Source organism: Pleuronectes platessa, chromosome 3, assembly GCF_947347685.1.
Source record: "Pleuronectes platessa chromosome 3, fPlePla1.1, whole genome shotgun sequence".
NCBI lineage: Eukaryota > Metazoa > Chordata > Actinopteri > Pleuronectiformes > Pleuronectidae > Pleuronectes > Pleuronectes platessa.
Genome location: NC_070628.1, coordinates 29,234,757 through 29,250,525, shown reverse-complemented (window position 1 = coordinate 29,250,525; position 15,769 = coordinate 29,234,757). Strand labels below are relative to the sequence as shown.

Below are 15,769 nucleotides of genomic sequence, written 5' to 3'. Positions count from 1 at the left end.
ATTCCCTCAAGGCATTTTTGAGAAATACGATTCCAAGATGTGGGATAGACGAACGGACGGGGAAACTGGTGGATGAATCAACAGACAGGCAACCCAAAAACATTATTTTAATACTGTGTACGATGAATATGAAATGTGCAAAATATTGCTAAAAGCTAAATATTAATTGTTAGAGTCAAGTTAATTTGTAAACACTACATCTGGTCCTCTATAGGTTGGGGACTTTTCTCACAGACTAGTTGCACAGACAAATCGGAGAGAAGAAAACGTCCAAGAGCAGAGGAAAAAATCTGAGAGCTGACTTGCTCACAGAAGCAGCATGAACGTAAGGAGAAGAGGTAAAACTGGAGCAAGTTAATTCTGACCAAACAACAAAATATCGAGGTGCAAGTGGACAGATAGAGCACAGCCAGCAGCTATTTGAATGTGATCGCAGGTTTTGAGTGAAATCTGAATGTGAAATCATTAAGTCCTGCTCTCAAACTGAATCACCATGCTCTATAATAAAGAGAGGGAAAGAAAAAATATACGTTCAGAAATGGAAGTTACTCAGCATTTGTTTAATTTTTTTTTCATTAAAGGGCATTGATGTTGCTAATTTACAGTTCCATATCTTCACTTCCATTTGTGGGTTTGGCTCCCAAAGAAAATTGTTCATCTTAATTACCTTGTTATACAACCCTTAGTTTAGACTAACCAAAACATGCATTTTTAGCTCATTGTAACAGATCCACCCTTTTCTAACTGGCGGAACACTCAGAAGTCTGCAGAAGGCCTTTAATTATGGTTACCCCATTTCTGTATATATTATGATTAATATTTAATATGAACATCTAATATTGTAACATTATACTCAAGATAATTAAGGAAAAGCTTTAATTGTGTATCTCTGTCCCTCATTATTATTTAATGAGATGTGGAAAATACAGCTGCTATGATGTAAGAATATTTTAGACTTGTCTGACAGAGGTGACATTTTTACCTGATAAAAAAGTGAACTGATCTCTGCTCATCAGCCAACAGGTTGCAAAAAAATTAGTTCTTAATTAATTATTTATAAAAGAATAAAATCTACTGTTTAATTAATTATTACATAAATGCCCACCAGTCACCAGTAAACCAAAAGAAGAGTAGAGCTTATACTGTTTTGTCTCTATTGCTCAAATGAGCTTTCACTTTAGACAAATAGGAGCAGCTTGACACAGATGGTTAGGGTGGTGATCATATGCAGCTTAGCATGGTCATCCTACACCTGAGCTTGCAGAAATGAAGCAATACAGGGTGAACTGCTTCATCTCTGCAAATATGTTTGTCTTTCTTGGTTTCCCAATTGTTTCAGGTGATGATACATTACGCTACTACTTCCTGACACTCCTGACTTCACCTGGAGTATCTGAAGTGTTTGAAGTGCTTCAAATATCATTGCTGATTATAGGATTATCACTTATATCTACCCTTATGACAAAGTATGTGTGTGTGTGTGTTAGTACATGTGTGGTCCTCACAAACGGCTGTTTGGAGGTTAGGACCTGGTTTCGGGATTAAGTGAGTTAAAATTAGGTTTCGGTTAGGATTAAGGTTGTGTGTGCGCGTGTGTGTGAGAGAGAGAGAGAATGAGAGAGGGGTGGGATGAGATAACTGTTAGGTATTATTATTAGTCAACCCTTATTGCCTGCTGACTCTTACTTATTCAGTATTTTTAGATAATCTTTGATTTTTTTTTTTTTGATTTTTTTTATTCTTTCTACCTCAATATTTTTTATTCTATTGTATTGTATTTTATTGTATTCAAATATACCTGCTGATATTACGACTTAATTTCCCTTCGGGGATGAATAAAGTAATCTATCTATCTATCTATCTATCTAATAACCTTTGGAAAGATCAATTGTACTTGTTGATAAGTAAAAAGAGAGAGAGATGTATTGTTATACACACTTTCCCCTTCAATGACATGTTTACAAACTATTTCTTGTCCACCAGCAGTTATGGTGAGCAAAAAATGCTGACTAATCACTTCGAGTTCATTTTTAGGGCTGAATGGGTGTGAAAACATCTTCTGGTATTGCATTGATACAGAAAGCAGACAGAGGATGAAGAAAGTAACATTGTCTACTGTCCATTGATTGTCCTTGAAAAAGCCACTGACCAATGAGGATGCATCTCTATAGCACCCAGCCACAAGACAGCCTTGTGTTAAAAGTGGAACTGAGGAAATCAGTGGTAAAAGTAACAGTGAAAAAGAAATTCTGACCAATGAAAGAAAAGTGGATAATCTTGTACAGGTCATTTACAAACATGAATGTTTCCTTTTCTCCCAAATTTGTATTCATGAGTAATACGTTTTAATTTTAATTTGCTCCTGCTGAGCCACAGTGTTACGTACAGTGTTCTGTATGTCTTGTGTGGTTGTTGTTTTTTTTCAATATGTTTATTAGGTTTTTGTTCAGGTAGTTAAGTACAAATAGACAAATACTAGGAGTAAGTAAGAAATTATGCCAAAATGAAAGGATAAGAGAAAGAAAAAAGAGTCAATTGAAATAAAATAAAGGCATAAATACAGAACAAAAAACAAACAAACAAAACTAACAAACAGGGCGTAAAACGTATTGTGAGTCTCATAGCTGCTCTAAATCTCCATCAAATTGAGCAGATGGTCTAAGAATGGCTGCCAGATCTTGTAGAATTGTTTAAGATTGTTTGTCAAACTGTATCGGATTTTTTCCATATGTAATAGAGAAGTAAGATCTGACAGCCACGTCTTGAAGAGTGGCACTGTTTCTGACTTCCACAGTCTTAGAATCAGTCACTTTGCAATTAACATTCCATACATGATGGTGTGCTGTACTGGGATACTTCGAGGCAAAACAGACAGGGAGAAGCCAAACAGTGACACCTCTGACTCAGGCTTGAACACACAGTTGTACATTTCAGAAAACCACTTAGATATTCTACACCAGAAGTCGTACTGCTTTGAACCCGTCTAGAAAAGGTGGGTTAAGGATCCGTCAGCAGATTTACATCGATCACACAAAGGAGAGATAGTAGGGTATATTCTGTAGTTTGGTTTTCGAATAATGGAGTCTATGCATAACCTTAAACTGGATTAAGTGATGTCTGGCATTAATAGAACAATATTGGATTCTGCTGAGACCCTCCTGCCAAACAATGTCATCAATCTGGAGACCCAGTTCCTCCTCAAAAGCCTTTTTCAAAGAGTGGGTGGCATAGTTCACTTGTTCAGAGAATACCCTGACAAAGTTTGAAATCAAGCATTTTGAATCTGGCGGGCCAAGCCAGAAACTATAAATCCTACTTTCGTCAGGGAGAAATTTAGTCAGGCTTTGGCGGACATAGTTTATAACCTGAAGGTATCTAACACTGCATGAAAAGAAGAATTTGTGCCAGTAAATGTCATAGGAAATTCTTGGAGAAATTTCTGTTACCAGTGTCTTGCCATTTTACAAGTCTGAGAATGTTGGGAGGTGACCCCCCTTCTCCTAAGCCTAGGGGAGGCTTTCACATGCAAATGCCAATGCTCTGCGCTTTACAAATGCAAATCAGGATAGTTTCCCTCGGAGCATATAACACCTTTTTCTAAACTGTCTGGAGTAAGTACACCAGGCTTAAAATAAATATAAAACCTGAAATTGTAAATTGATCTTAAGTAAGTAAGTGTGCTATAATTAATTACATTGTTTACCACGAGCAAAATCAATGCTATGAAAACAAAATTGAGAAAATGCAAATTATTTCAGCATTTTATTATTATCCAAAACACAATACTAAAACTCAACCACTGTAAGAGTTACAGTGTTATGTCTCCCTGTGCAGTGTTGTGCATGTCGCGCTTATTTTTCGCGAACAGTGAACTTTACGATCAGTTTTCATATGTTGAACGTGCACGTGAGGGAACGTCATCCACTCTATGCAGCATCTACCACTGCAGTGAGAATTGCCTTGCGCCTTGAACTATGTTTTTTTTTTACTCAGTAACGGATGTAATTTCCAATGTAGCGAAGTACAATACTTCTGTCAAAATCTACTTAAGTAAAAGTAAAATTACCCATTTCAAGAACTACTCAAAAAATTACAAAGTACACAAAAAAACTACTCAATTACAGTAACGTGAGTAAATGTAATTCGTTACTTTACACCTCTGCTGAAGATCTACCCGCGGCTGAAGAGCCAGCCACGGGTTGCCGACCCCTGGCTACGGCGAAAGAGCGATTTGTTAACTGCCCCACCGTTAAAGAGATGTCAACACATTAGTTAGGCTATAATATTAGTTCCGCCTTGCATCTTCCCCTCCCGGTCGCGCGCCCCACCTTTTATGCCTCTGCGCCACATCGGTGAGAAGCACCACACAGTTTGAGAATCACTGCGCTTCACAGGGCCGGCCCTAGCACATTGGGCGCTCTATGCAAGCTTCACTCCTGGCGTTCAACGTTCTCATAAAAATGAACGTGTTCGTTCATGCACAACACTGCCTGAAACTCAATAGCCTACTGGCCTACATGCCTCGGCCGCCTGCGAGCGACTCTTCAGCTGTGCTGGATGCTGTTCACTGCTGCTCAAACTCAACAAAAGTTTGTAGACTAGTGCTCTAAAGGTGGACCAAAGTTTAATCAAAAGTTTAAATATACAGTGGGACAGCGGCATTTAAACTTTTTTATTTTAGCCGTCATGTGGTTCATGTCTTGACATGTCCTCCCAAAACTTCTTAAATGTTGTGTTGACATGTTAAATGTTTAATGTTTGTAGGAAGCTCTCTGTCTCTTCACAGCTCTGATGAAAACGGCCGGCGGAGCGAGGGTATGATTAAAGAAGAGCTGTGCTGTTTAAAATACATCCTCCAGCTTTACTTTATCTGATCTTTTTCATCGTTGTGTTTTCACAGCCTGATTCCGGCACACAATGACACAGTCACTGCACATTACGCCGAGACTCGCTGAAAGTCCGCATTTGCAGTGTGGGAAAACGACGCCATTGTACGAAAGTATCTGTTTAGGATTTTTTTAGAAATTTTGCTGTGGATCTTCCAACGATGATGCAGCGAGGCTATTTACGTTTATTAATAATAAACTCATGTTACTCATGTTGTTTTCCAGCTGCCTGTACTATGACTTACTAAGACCCACTATGATCCAGTATGAAGGAGCTTCCAGTTCATCCATACGGACCTTGCATCAGCATTGAGGAGTTCACGATTCGGCAGAGAAGAAAGAGGGTAAGGTTAGATTCATTTAATCATTTTTCAGATACAGGTGTAGGTGTATGTTGTCATTGATTGTGTTTACAGCTGATTGAAGCGGGACATACGACATGGATCCATCCTTCCTCAGCCAGGAGCTCACCGACCTGTGTGCCACACTTCAAATAAGACTAGAGGCTACACTGGATCTCACAGCTACACACCACAGACGTCTACACATCACAGATGTCTACACACTGGGGCAGATTCGGACAGAGTCCCACAAAGAACATATGACCCAGAGGCTGCAAAGAGACATTTCAAGCTTCACCTGAGTTTTTCACTGGCTAGGCTAGTTGTGTTTGTACAATATGTGTGCTGTATGTAAATAAACCTTTGACTCAACATATACCTCGTTCATGTTTTTTCTTCCCTGTACAATATGTTCACTTATAACATCAAGCATCACATGAATGAATGTATAGTCTTAATTAACTGCATTGCTAAATAATGATACACATTTAAAATTGTGACATGGTGTGAATAAATGTGGCCCGTCACTACAATATATCTGCCATTTGGGTCACACGTGGTGGAAACATGTCTAAATGGGATAGTTTTACTAATCGAAATACTGGAGAATGTAGACTGGAATATTTGATTGACCCAGATGCATCTAAGCAACTTTGCTCTAGTGGGCTTAATATGAGTTTCCTGTAGGAATATAATGTCTGCAGCTAAGGACTTCAAATGAGAGAATACTTTTGCCCTTTTAATTGCATGCCCTAATCCACGGACATTCCAATTAGTTAAAGTAATGCCACCACCTCTTAAAGAAAGACTAGGATGCATATCTAAGTACAGTGATGTGAACATATGACGCCCTTGAAACACACTGATAACCGCATAAAAGAGAACAACACAAAAAACACACTTAAGAACTTGCCCCCCCTCCCCCCGCCCCACATTCCCAAATAAAGTGAGAAAACTTTCCATACAGCGAGAAAGCTGTAGTATCTTCTCCTTGATTTGGAAGTGGTGAATCCTGGCTATCATTGCGCGCGGTCTCGCATCCTCTACCGCAGACGGCTTCCCTAGACGGTGTGCTCGATCCACAACAACCCGGCCGGGAAAATTGCTAGCACCCAGCAGTTCAGGGATAAACTTCTCCAGAAACTCAACAGAGCGATTTTTCTCGATCTTTTCAGGTAGGCAAACAATTTTAATATTCTGACTCCTAGAGTGAGCTTCCAGGTCAATCACTTTTGAGTGGAGTGCATGGTTTTCCGTTTGCATTTTAATACAGGCTTGTTCAACTTGTGAGAGGCGGAGGTCGTAGCTGGAATTAGCTTCCTCGATTTCATTCATACGGTTTCCAAGACTCACCAAAGACGCTTGAGTGGATGCCAGGGTTGCTTCTAATGTGTCAAATCGATCAGTCATTGTTTTGTTCATGCTATTGCCAGAAGAATGCTGCTCGACCCATCATCAGTGTCCTTGCTAGCCTCATGGTCCGTCATGACAGGTGCTAGTGCTACCCCCAGCTCAGGCGAGGGCTGAGTTTTAGTCTTGATTGGGCTTTTATCATGAGGTTTTCCACGTTCAGTCTTCGCTTTTCGCATCTCCCCGCTTTTAGTAGTTGATTGAATCAAAAACAGGTCGGGTAAGCTGGTGAATTTTAAATTAAATACAGAATTATTTTATAGCATGGAGAGGATCTCAAGAAAAACACGTCTACTCCTTCTGGTGTTCACTAGCGCCCCTCTGATGTTTTTTTGTCTCCTTCTCCTGGTTGACTGGTGATGCCTGCAGGGACCGGAAGGGGGAGCTCTCGGGAAAGACGCGTCAGTGAAGTGGCAACAGAGGAAGAAGCATCATGGCCGCTCATCTCACCTGGTTCCAATAAAAAAATCATCACACCTGGTCCAGATCTCCAATCAAACCTTCCCCTTTAAATAACTGCTTCATTTGACTGTTATATGTTACGCTGTTATATGTTACATTTTGTATAGTATGATATTTTTCTATTTTGTAAAGTCATATACTGCATAGATGTTGCCTGCCATGTCACAGGAATTTCACTGCTCCGCTGACGCTGTCATTGGTGCATGTGACAATAAACTTTGATTTGATTTGGATTTGATTTGAATCAGTGTCCAGTGCGCATTCTAAGAGATACTGGCGCAGCACAGTCTTTTATATTGTAAGACGTGTTACCATTTTGAAATGACACTTTAAGTGGCTCCAGTATGCTTGTGAAAGGCATTGAAATGGGGTTTGTGTTTGTGCCTCTTCATCAGATACACTTATCCTGTGACCTAGCCAATGGAGTGTTTAAAGTGCGCGTGCGCCCGTCTTTGCCCGTTAGAGGCGTCACATTTCTGCTAGGGAATGACATTGCTGGTGGCAAAGTTACACCAGTTTTAGAAGTCCTAGAAAGAACTGAGATTTTGCAGCCTGATGGGTTGGCTCAGGACTTCCCTGAAGTGTTCCCTGTGTGTGTGGTCACCCGTGCTCAAGCACGTAGTTTGGGTGAAGCAGTTGATTTGTCGGATACCCTGTTTCATACACTGTTTCCCCACCTGTGATTATTCAGTCTACTGCTGAGCCGAGTGTCCATCTTAAGGTTCAGGGCGATACTCCCACTACAGAGACAAATAGGTGGCCTATGATTTAAAGTAGTCTTATTGCAGCTCAGAAGGAGGACGTTACTTTATCAAAGTGTTTTGCTGCGGCTCTTGCTCCAGAGAGCGCTAAAAATAAAGAAATGGATTATTTTATGGAAAATGATCTGATGCGGAGATGGAAATCTCGCGCAGATTTTGATAATGAGTGGAGTAATGTCTTTCAAATTGTTGTGCCTACACCGTACCGACAGTCCGTTTTATCTCTGGCTCATGAACATCTCTGGTCTGGTCATCTAGGTATTACGAAAACCTATGACCGAGTGTTGCGACAGTTCTTCTGGCCAGGTTTGAAGAGAGATGTGTCTTTGTTTTGCCGTACTTGCCATGTATGTCAGATCACGGGGAAGCCTAATCAGGTTATTAAGCCTGCGCCTCCTCACCGGTCCCGGCTAGAGAGGAACCGTTTGAGCACGTATTGGTTGATTGTGTTGGCCTTCTGCCAAAAACGAAATCCGATAACCAGTTCCTGTTAACATTTATGTGTGTAGCTACCCGGTAACCTGAAGCTATCCCTCTTAGGAGTATAACAGCTCAGTCACTAGTAAGGGCCCTGATCAAGTTCTTTTCTACTTTCGGCCTCCCTTAGATCGTGCAAACCGATCAAGGTACCAACTTCCTTTGGGGTATTTTCAAACAGGTGCTAACATCCCTGTTGATATCACACAGGATCTCGAGTGCTTATCACCCGGAGTCACAGGGGGCACTCGAAAGATGGCATCAGACGTTTAAGTCAGTGTTGCGCAAATATATCATGGAGAGCGGTAGGGAATGGGATGAAGGTGTTCCTTTGGCTCTATTTGAAGTTAGGGAAATAGTGCAAGAGTCACTAGGTTTCAGTCCAGCAGAGCTGGTATTTGGTCACACAGTGAGAGGCCCTTTGAGAGTGTTAAAGGATCAGCTAACTGGCGAGAGTTCGTCCAACCATCAAAACGTGCTGACCTACGTGAGTTGCTTCCGAGAACGACTGCACAAGGCGTGCCCTATCGCTAGGAAGAGTCTCTCTGTTGCACAACAGGGTATGATGTGGCAGTTTGATAAAAAAAGCACTTCCACGTTCTCTACAGCCAGGTGACTTGGTTTTAGTGTTACTGCCCATTCTAGGTAATTCAATGAGTGCTCGATTTTCAGGACCTTACACTATTGACAGGATGTTGAGTGCCACTGACTATGTGGTCCGGACTCCTGATAGAAGACGGAAAACCAGAGTGTGTCATATAAATATGTTGAAAAACTATTACATTAGAGGTGACGTCCAGTCGGAGACACGCAGTGCGCCTCTTGTAGCCCCCGTTGCGGCTGCGGTGTCAGTAGCTGTGAGCCCTAATGCAGTGAGTAATGAGGATGGCCTGAGTTTGTGCAATGGCCAGTAACAGACCCCTCGGTTGTCCAATTCATAGATGTTGGTGAAACTTCCATCCTTAATGCATCATTTAAGCAGGGAGCAGGAAGCTGACCTACTCTGCCTTATCTCCGAGTTCCCCTGTCTGTTTGGAGATATGCCTACCTGCACTACGGTGTTAGAGCACGACACGCCGTATAGCAGCAGAATCCAATACAATTGAATTCAATGGTGTCCTCTTCAGAGGTGGATGTACAGAAAAACTTAACATGCCTCCATACTGCTTGTGTCGTGTCATCCAAGTGTCATATTCTACTTGAAAAGAGGTAATTTACACTGTGTTTTTAGCCTAAATGTCCTCTGATATCTTCCTACCAGGTGCATTCACAGACCCTCTGTCACACCATCGGATTTCTTAGTCCACTAGCATCGCCATTTCCAGACTCCTAGGCTTAAAACACTGTTTAAATTACCATGTTTCGAGTCGAATATGAATGTCAGGGCTTGGGGACACTTGGATGACACCATGGAGCACTACAGAGGTATTTTCTGTGTTTTCTGTTTTATTACATCTGAAGAAGCGGTTGTGATTCACAAACTGTATTGGATTTTGCTGCAACAAAGTTTACTTATGAGACTCCAGAAGTGTTTTGTTGACTTAAACACTTCCCCCACCCCTCCATTGGTCTAGTGGTGAGTAGATGATGAGTGAATTAAATTTTTTTGGTGAACTAACCCTTTAAGAGGCAATACAACAACAGGATTTATCTTTGATAACAACATCCATTTTCTCTGTGAATTTACAAGAAAATATAATGCTTTTGTTTCTATAGGGCTGTAACTGGTGCAGACATTTTATGACAACAAAGCCAACAGTACTATCTCAAAAAACACTTCATTAGTCACAAAGTCTGCCATATCTATCAAGTCTTTCTTCATATTATTTCAAAAACAATATGAAACAAAGTTTAAACCTACTTTTCAAGACATCCAAGTTGAGGTAGACAGCAGCAAATGTTGGCTCTTCTGTATCAGCCGGTGGCCTCAGTTGGCGAGGCTGCGGCCGCTGAGAGAGTTTGGAGGTGGAAGAGGCAGCAGCAGCAGCAGAGAGCTTGGATCTGCACTTCAGAGCCGCCCAGTATGAAGGGTAGATGAGACTCATCAGCTCATCGACATTGGAGGCTGAACGCAGCATCTCCTCCATGTCTGGCTTCGGTGGAAAGTCCTAGAAGAGACAAGCCACAACCTCATTAAAAATAGTGCTGTTAATACAAATTACGATACAATCTGAATAATAGACTCTGACTGGGCAAGGAAATGTTTCCATTCACCTATTCACACAGACATTGCCTACCTCTTAACAAGTGGATAACATATCTGTATTATATTGATTCAAGAATCCCAAGAATCAGATAGCCTGCCAATTATTTTTCAGCTGACCTACCTCTCTTTTTCACACAAGCTCTGTAGTCTGAAGTGTCAAAAGGAGCTGTGTACCAAGTGAACTGTCTGGGAAAGCCCTGTGCTACATGATCCCACTGGTAATTTCCTGTTTCGTTTAAAAACCATCCTATATTATTTTATTATTAACCAGCACTGCTCGAAAAGCAGCATAACAGAGCATTACATTACATATAATTTGGCTGACGCTTTTGTCCAAAGCGACTTACAATTAGTAAGTCTGTAAGAGTAGAATGGTAGGTAGAGTCTTCAGCTACCAGGCTCCTCTCCTGTGAAACCAGCTCCCACTCTGGGGACAGGAGGCAGACATCATCTCTACATTTAAGGATGAACTTAAAGGGCCCATATTTTAAACCTTTCTGGGATGTAATTTGAGGTATTGTTCCCCCTAAGATGATATATCAGTGGTTACAAGTCAAAAAAACTGATGCAATGTGTATTTCCATGTCGTCTGTCCTGCCTCTCTCTGGAGCTGCAAACAGAACATGCTGTTTTCACCTGCCTCTTGAGCCCCTCCTCTGATTGGCTGAACGGTAAGTTACACCATCCTCATGTTTGTTCAAGTTTTAGCAGAACAGTCGACCAATGTAGGAGTAACGTCCTGAGTTACAGTACAGAGTTTCACATCAATACGGAGTATCAATATGGAGTATCAATATGGAGTAACGTAGACTTTACTCCACTGGGAGGCCGGACTGGTACAGGCTGAGTGGGGCTGTGAGACAATTGCGATCCCGAATATTTTAGTTTTTTTATAAAGTCTACAGTTAGGGGTGGATCAGATGAGTCCTGAACCATTCTGTAGTTATGCTGCTATAAGTGTAGACCCCCCTCCATTTTTCATGCAACAAGGATGGCCAAAATGTACATTCTCACTCAGTAAATGAGTGTGGTCATAACTACCTCTGCAGAAGGAGGACAGCTGCTTTATTGTTCAGGTTTTTAATCAGCATAGAGTTCACCTCATTCTTCTGCTTTTACAAATGTATAGTCAGTGTATGTGAATGTTATCTCACTTCCTGTCCTTCAATACAATTAGATATACATTGTACTATTTATAATAATGTCCACACAGTCTGACTGAAACAATGACTGTTAGGTGCAAGCAAGGCCGTTTCTCTCTCTTTCTCACACACACACTCACACACAAAACACACACACACACACACACACACACACACACTGACAGAGCTTTGTATTAGAGCCAAACAGACAGATTGAAGCAGTTCATTTTGTTTTATGGGAATCCGTCACTGTTTAGAGTCACTATAGAGAACAAACACAACACAAAACACATCACTCCAAAATAACCCAAAATATGTTTGTCTCTGATTTATTGTTTTAACAGTTTGTGTGCTAGTTTTCACACACATAAACACACACACATACACACGTATGCACACTCTTTCCCTTCATGTGAGAAAGGGCCTTTCCTCTGCCATCACATCAGTTCAAAGAAGCTGAATCAAACAACAGGTCTAAATAAGACTCTACTGTCACCTGACAGAGGAAGTACAGCTTCCTGCTTTAATGACCAAACCAGGCAATACAAACCTGACCGTGGACTCAATGGACTCACATGAGATCATCACTTCATCACTGGAGTGACCATATTCACCATTTTGCCCTTTCTTTCAAATTTTTCAATGTCAATACTGGTGAAACTGGCAGAGAAACCAAAAGATCTTAATATGGTTGCCAAACTTAAGTCTTCAGGTAGTTTTATGTGTTCATGCCGTGCAGGGGCTATACACTACTTTTCTAAAGCATGTGTGTATGTCCAAACTGAAACTTAGTCAGTATTGGAGACGACTACTTATCACTTCACTCCTTTATAAGAGCTGGGATATAAAATATAGCATTGCACTGCATATCTAAGGGAAAATTGAGTGTGTATGCAAAAACGTTTAGACACATCTAAGCTTTTACACTGATGTTGATCAAATACAGTTACAGAGTCTGACATCAACAAATCAGTTTGTGAAAGTTAGATGAGCCAAAATAAGTGAGGCTGTAGATGATATTTCAATGAGTCAGCATTTAGGTAAATACTGTGAAAGAGGCGAATCACATTCAGTATCAGCAGATACCCATTATTAAACAAGTATCACAAATGGGGGATCAGGACCACAATGAAAACACAAGATCAGTGGATCTTAATAGATCACCGCAAAGAAAAATCAATAAAATACAAATGTGATGTCTGATGTCTGTTTGATGTAACAAAACACAACTGGCAAACATGCCTATATATTAGATACTCCTGTAATTAATTTAAGTACACTTACAGTCCAAGGTCAAGTCAAGACTATGTATGAGTCTGAGTCCAAGTAAATATTTGTGTCAGATTTGAATAAAGTCCCTCATGATATTCATGAGATAACACATAACAAGAATGAGACTAACATATTGGCTTTAACCTTGACTGTTGAAGGTGCAGAGGCATAAAAATATCCTAAAATATCTACAATAACAGAGTCCTGTGTGTAGTCTACTTTCCTTTGACTCCCCGAATGAATTACATAAGAGCCTGAGACAATAAACATTTTAAACTGCATAGTTTATCTGCAAATCTGTGGGAAAAGGTACAGAATCGTACGTCCCTATTCTAAAATATCTGTTAAATGTTCAAACATTTTCATTCATTCTTTTAAAACCTCCTTTTACACGGAAAAAAAACAGTAAGACAGATCATATAAGACATCAAGTCAATAAAAGCATATAGAGATTGCTAAAATATTGCTTTAAAAAGATTGAGAGAGATTCACTTTTCTAATTTTACCAGATGCCAACATCTAGATTCTCAAGTGTGTTGGGGCCTTGTGTTGTAGGACATAGAACAAGAGTTAATAAGACAAGCCAGCTGTATCAAGTGCTTTGTAGCTAAAAAGCATACAGTATTGTTCCCTCAACTTCTCATTTATCCAGTCTAAAATGTGTTTACATGTGTTTATTTTCATCTCCAAAAATAATAATTTTGAGAATGAGTATTGTAGAAACAGATCATGTTGATTGTGAATAATCCAAAGCCCTGTGGACACAGGCTTGATACACATGAATACTCAACATGCGTTGTGTGTATTTAGTCAGTAACCACAGCTTTTCTTTGTCATACAAACCACAAGTTTGGTGGTCTCACCAAGAGTAAGTGGTTTGTGTTCAGCCTCTCCCTACCTCTCTCTCCCTGTGTGTGAGTGAAAAATTCATCAAATCTGTGTGTTTGTGTAAGAGTCAAGTGTTTGATTGAGTGTCTGCCCTGACACCCAAATACACACAGTTTATACTGTCAGATGTTACCGCAGCATGCTGCATGTTTACAATCCAAAACAGTTCCATTTTTTTAATATCTCACAACAGTAAACAGTTAGGGACTCACAGGAACTAAGCCATCAGTCAAAGGGTATTATGGAAACTCTTCCATCTCATTTCCCTCCTTCTTGGAAGGCGATTTTGCTAATGCTATATAGCCAAAATTAGCACTAATAGCTGTTTCTTCACCAATCTAGTGGTGGGTAGATAGTGACTGACAGTTTTTAGGTGAACTATCACTTTAAGGGGGTGGGGGCACTACTAACTAATTGTATCAATATTAATCCCATTCAGGGCTTACATTGGGCCAGCAACTGGAGTTATGTCTCCTTAAATAGCATATCATCATATCAGCAAATTTTCCCAGCAAATGTAATTCCTGTCTGGCATCTCGGTCAGTCCCTGTAGCTGATGCAGAATGTGAGCACAGCACATTGGAAAAAAAAAAAAGTAAACTGTGCCCTCGGATTATGAATCTGTGCCCACGGATTTGTAAGCTGTTAAAAAATGAATTAGGGAAAGTCTATGTATCTATATATATGCCATCATGAATATATTATATTATATTAATTTCATTTTCTCTGTGCAGTAAAGAGACAGGGAATTTGATGTGGGTATAGTCAGAGACATCATGAAGAGAAACATATGTCAAATGAGAGACTACAACTAAAATAAAATTGCCTTTTTCGTAATTTTTTGCTGCTCCAACTAATTGTACCGCTAAAAGCCGAAATAGACCTGCAACGAAAATCCCAGGGAGTGGCTAGCTTCACCATGCTATCACACATGACGGCTGACTTTACTGCAGTACAAAACCGTGGGTAAAGTTTTTTCAATCTGTCCTTGCTGACAGTCACACCAGTTTTTTACTTGTGCCACCGTCCGAACCTCAGGGGACACAGCATTCACTGCCTCAGTAATTGCAGCCAAGGCATAATCTTTTTAGACATGGTCATTCTGGAGGACACGGTACGGAAAAGTTTGGCATTGTGGCTTCAACCTCAGAAACTATTATTTCAATTTCTGCTGTTCTTCTCTGAACAGCATACCACTCACTTTATGATACAGTGTGATACGGATGTCCTTATATGGAGAAATACTGGCATGACTTGCGAATTGCAGATAGCAGACACATGCCTGTCAATTCAAAATGATTATGATTTACAAACATACGCAAGGTGGTGAGAGCAGAATTGGCTGGTGTGCATGTGTCATGATCTGGCGCCCACTTATTTTGTGTGGAGAATAAGAACATTTCTGCGCACACATTATTGAATGAGGCTCAATATTAGTCATTTAACTATATTGAATTCCTTATTCTTAAATGTCCGTTAGCCTAAGTTTAGCATTATCGATAGTACGGTATGGTCTGATATTTGGATGCGGTGCTACACTATTTTCTCGGCTACTGATATCAGTTTGGAATCTAGTATAAAGCATTCTATACAGGAATAACATTTGTGGACTGGAGAGAAAAAGGAATAATCGACATCTGTCAAAGGTAAAAGCCTCCATATAGACAGTTTTCAGGCGAAGCTAGAATTTGATTGTTGAATCTAGGACCTTTTTTATCCAGGAGAGAGTCGATTATACAAATGAAATCTCCGCCAATAACAATATTGCTAGAAAGATTTGGGATTGAATGAAAGACTTTTAGAAAGAAAAGTGGGTTGTCAAAGTTAGGGCCATAGACATTCATAATTGTAATTGGTTTATTGTTTAAAGGGGCAATCACATAACAACCTTCAGGGTCGAAAATTGTAGATGAATGAAAAAAGG

At 40.2% G+C, this 15,769-nt stretch overlaps 1 protein-coding gene across 1 annotated transcript in view; it reads right to left on the bottom strand.

The window, feature by feature from the left end:
* vegfc (vascular endothelial growth factor c) overlaps positions 1-15,769 on the bottom strand; it is a 62,003-nt gene that overhangs the window by 27,505 nt on the left and 18,729 nt on the right. The window contains exon 2 of the mRNA XM_053419460.1: positions 10,199-10,445. Within this exon, the coding sequence (XP_053275435.1) occupies positions 10,199-10,445 (247 nt within the window). The remainder of the gene's footprint in view (positions 1-10,198; positions 10,446-15,769) is intronic.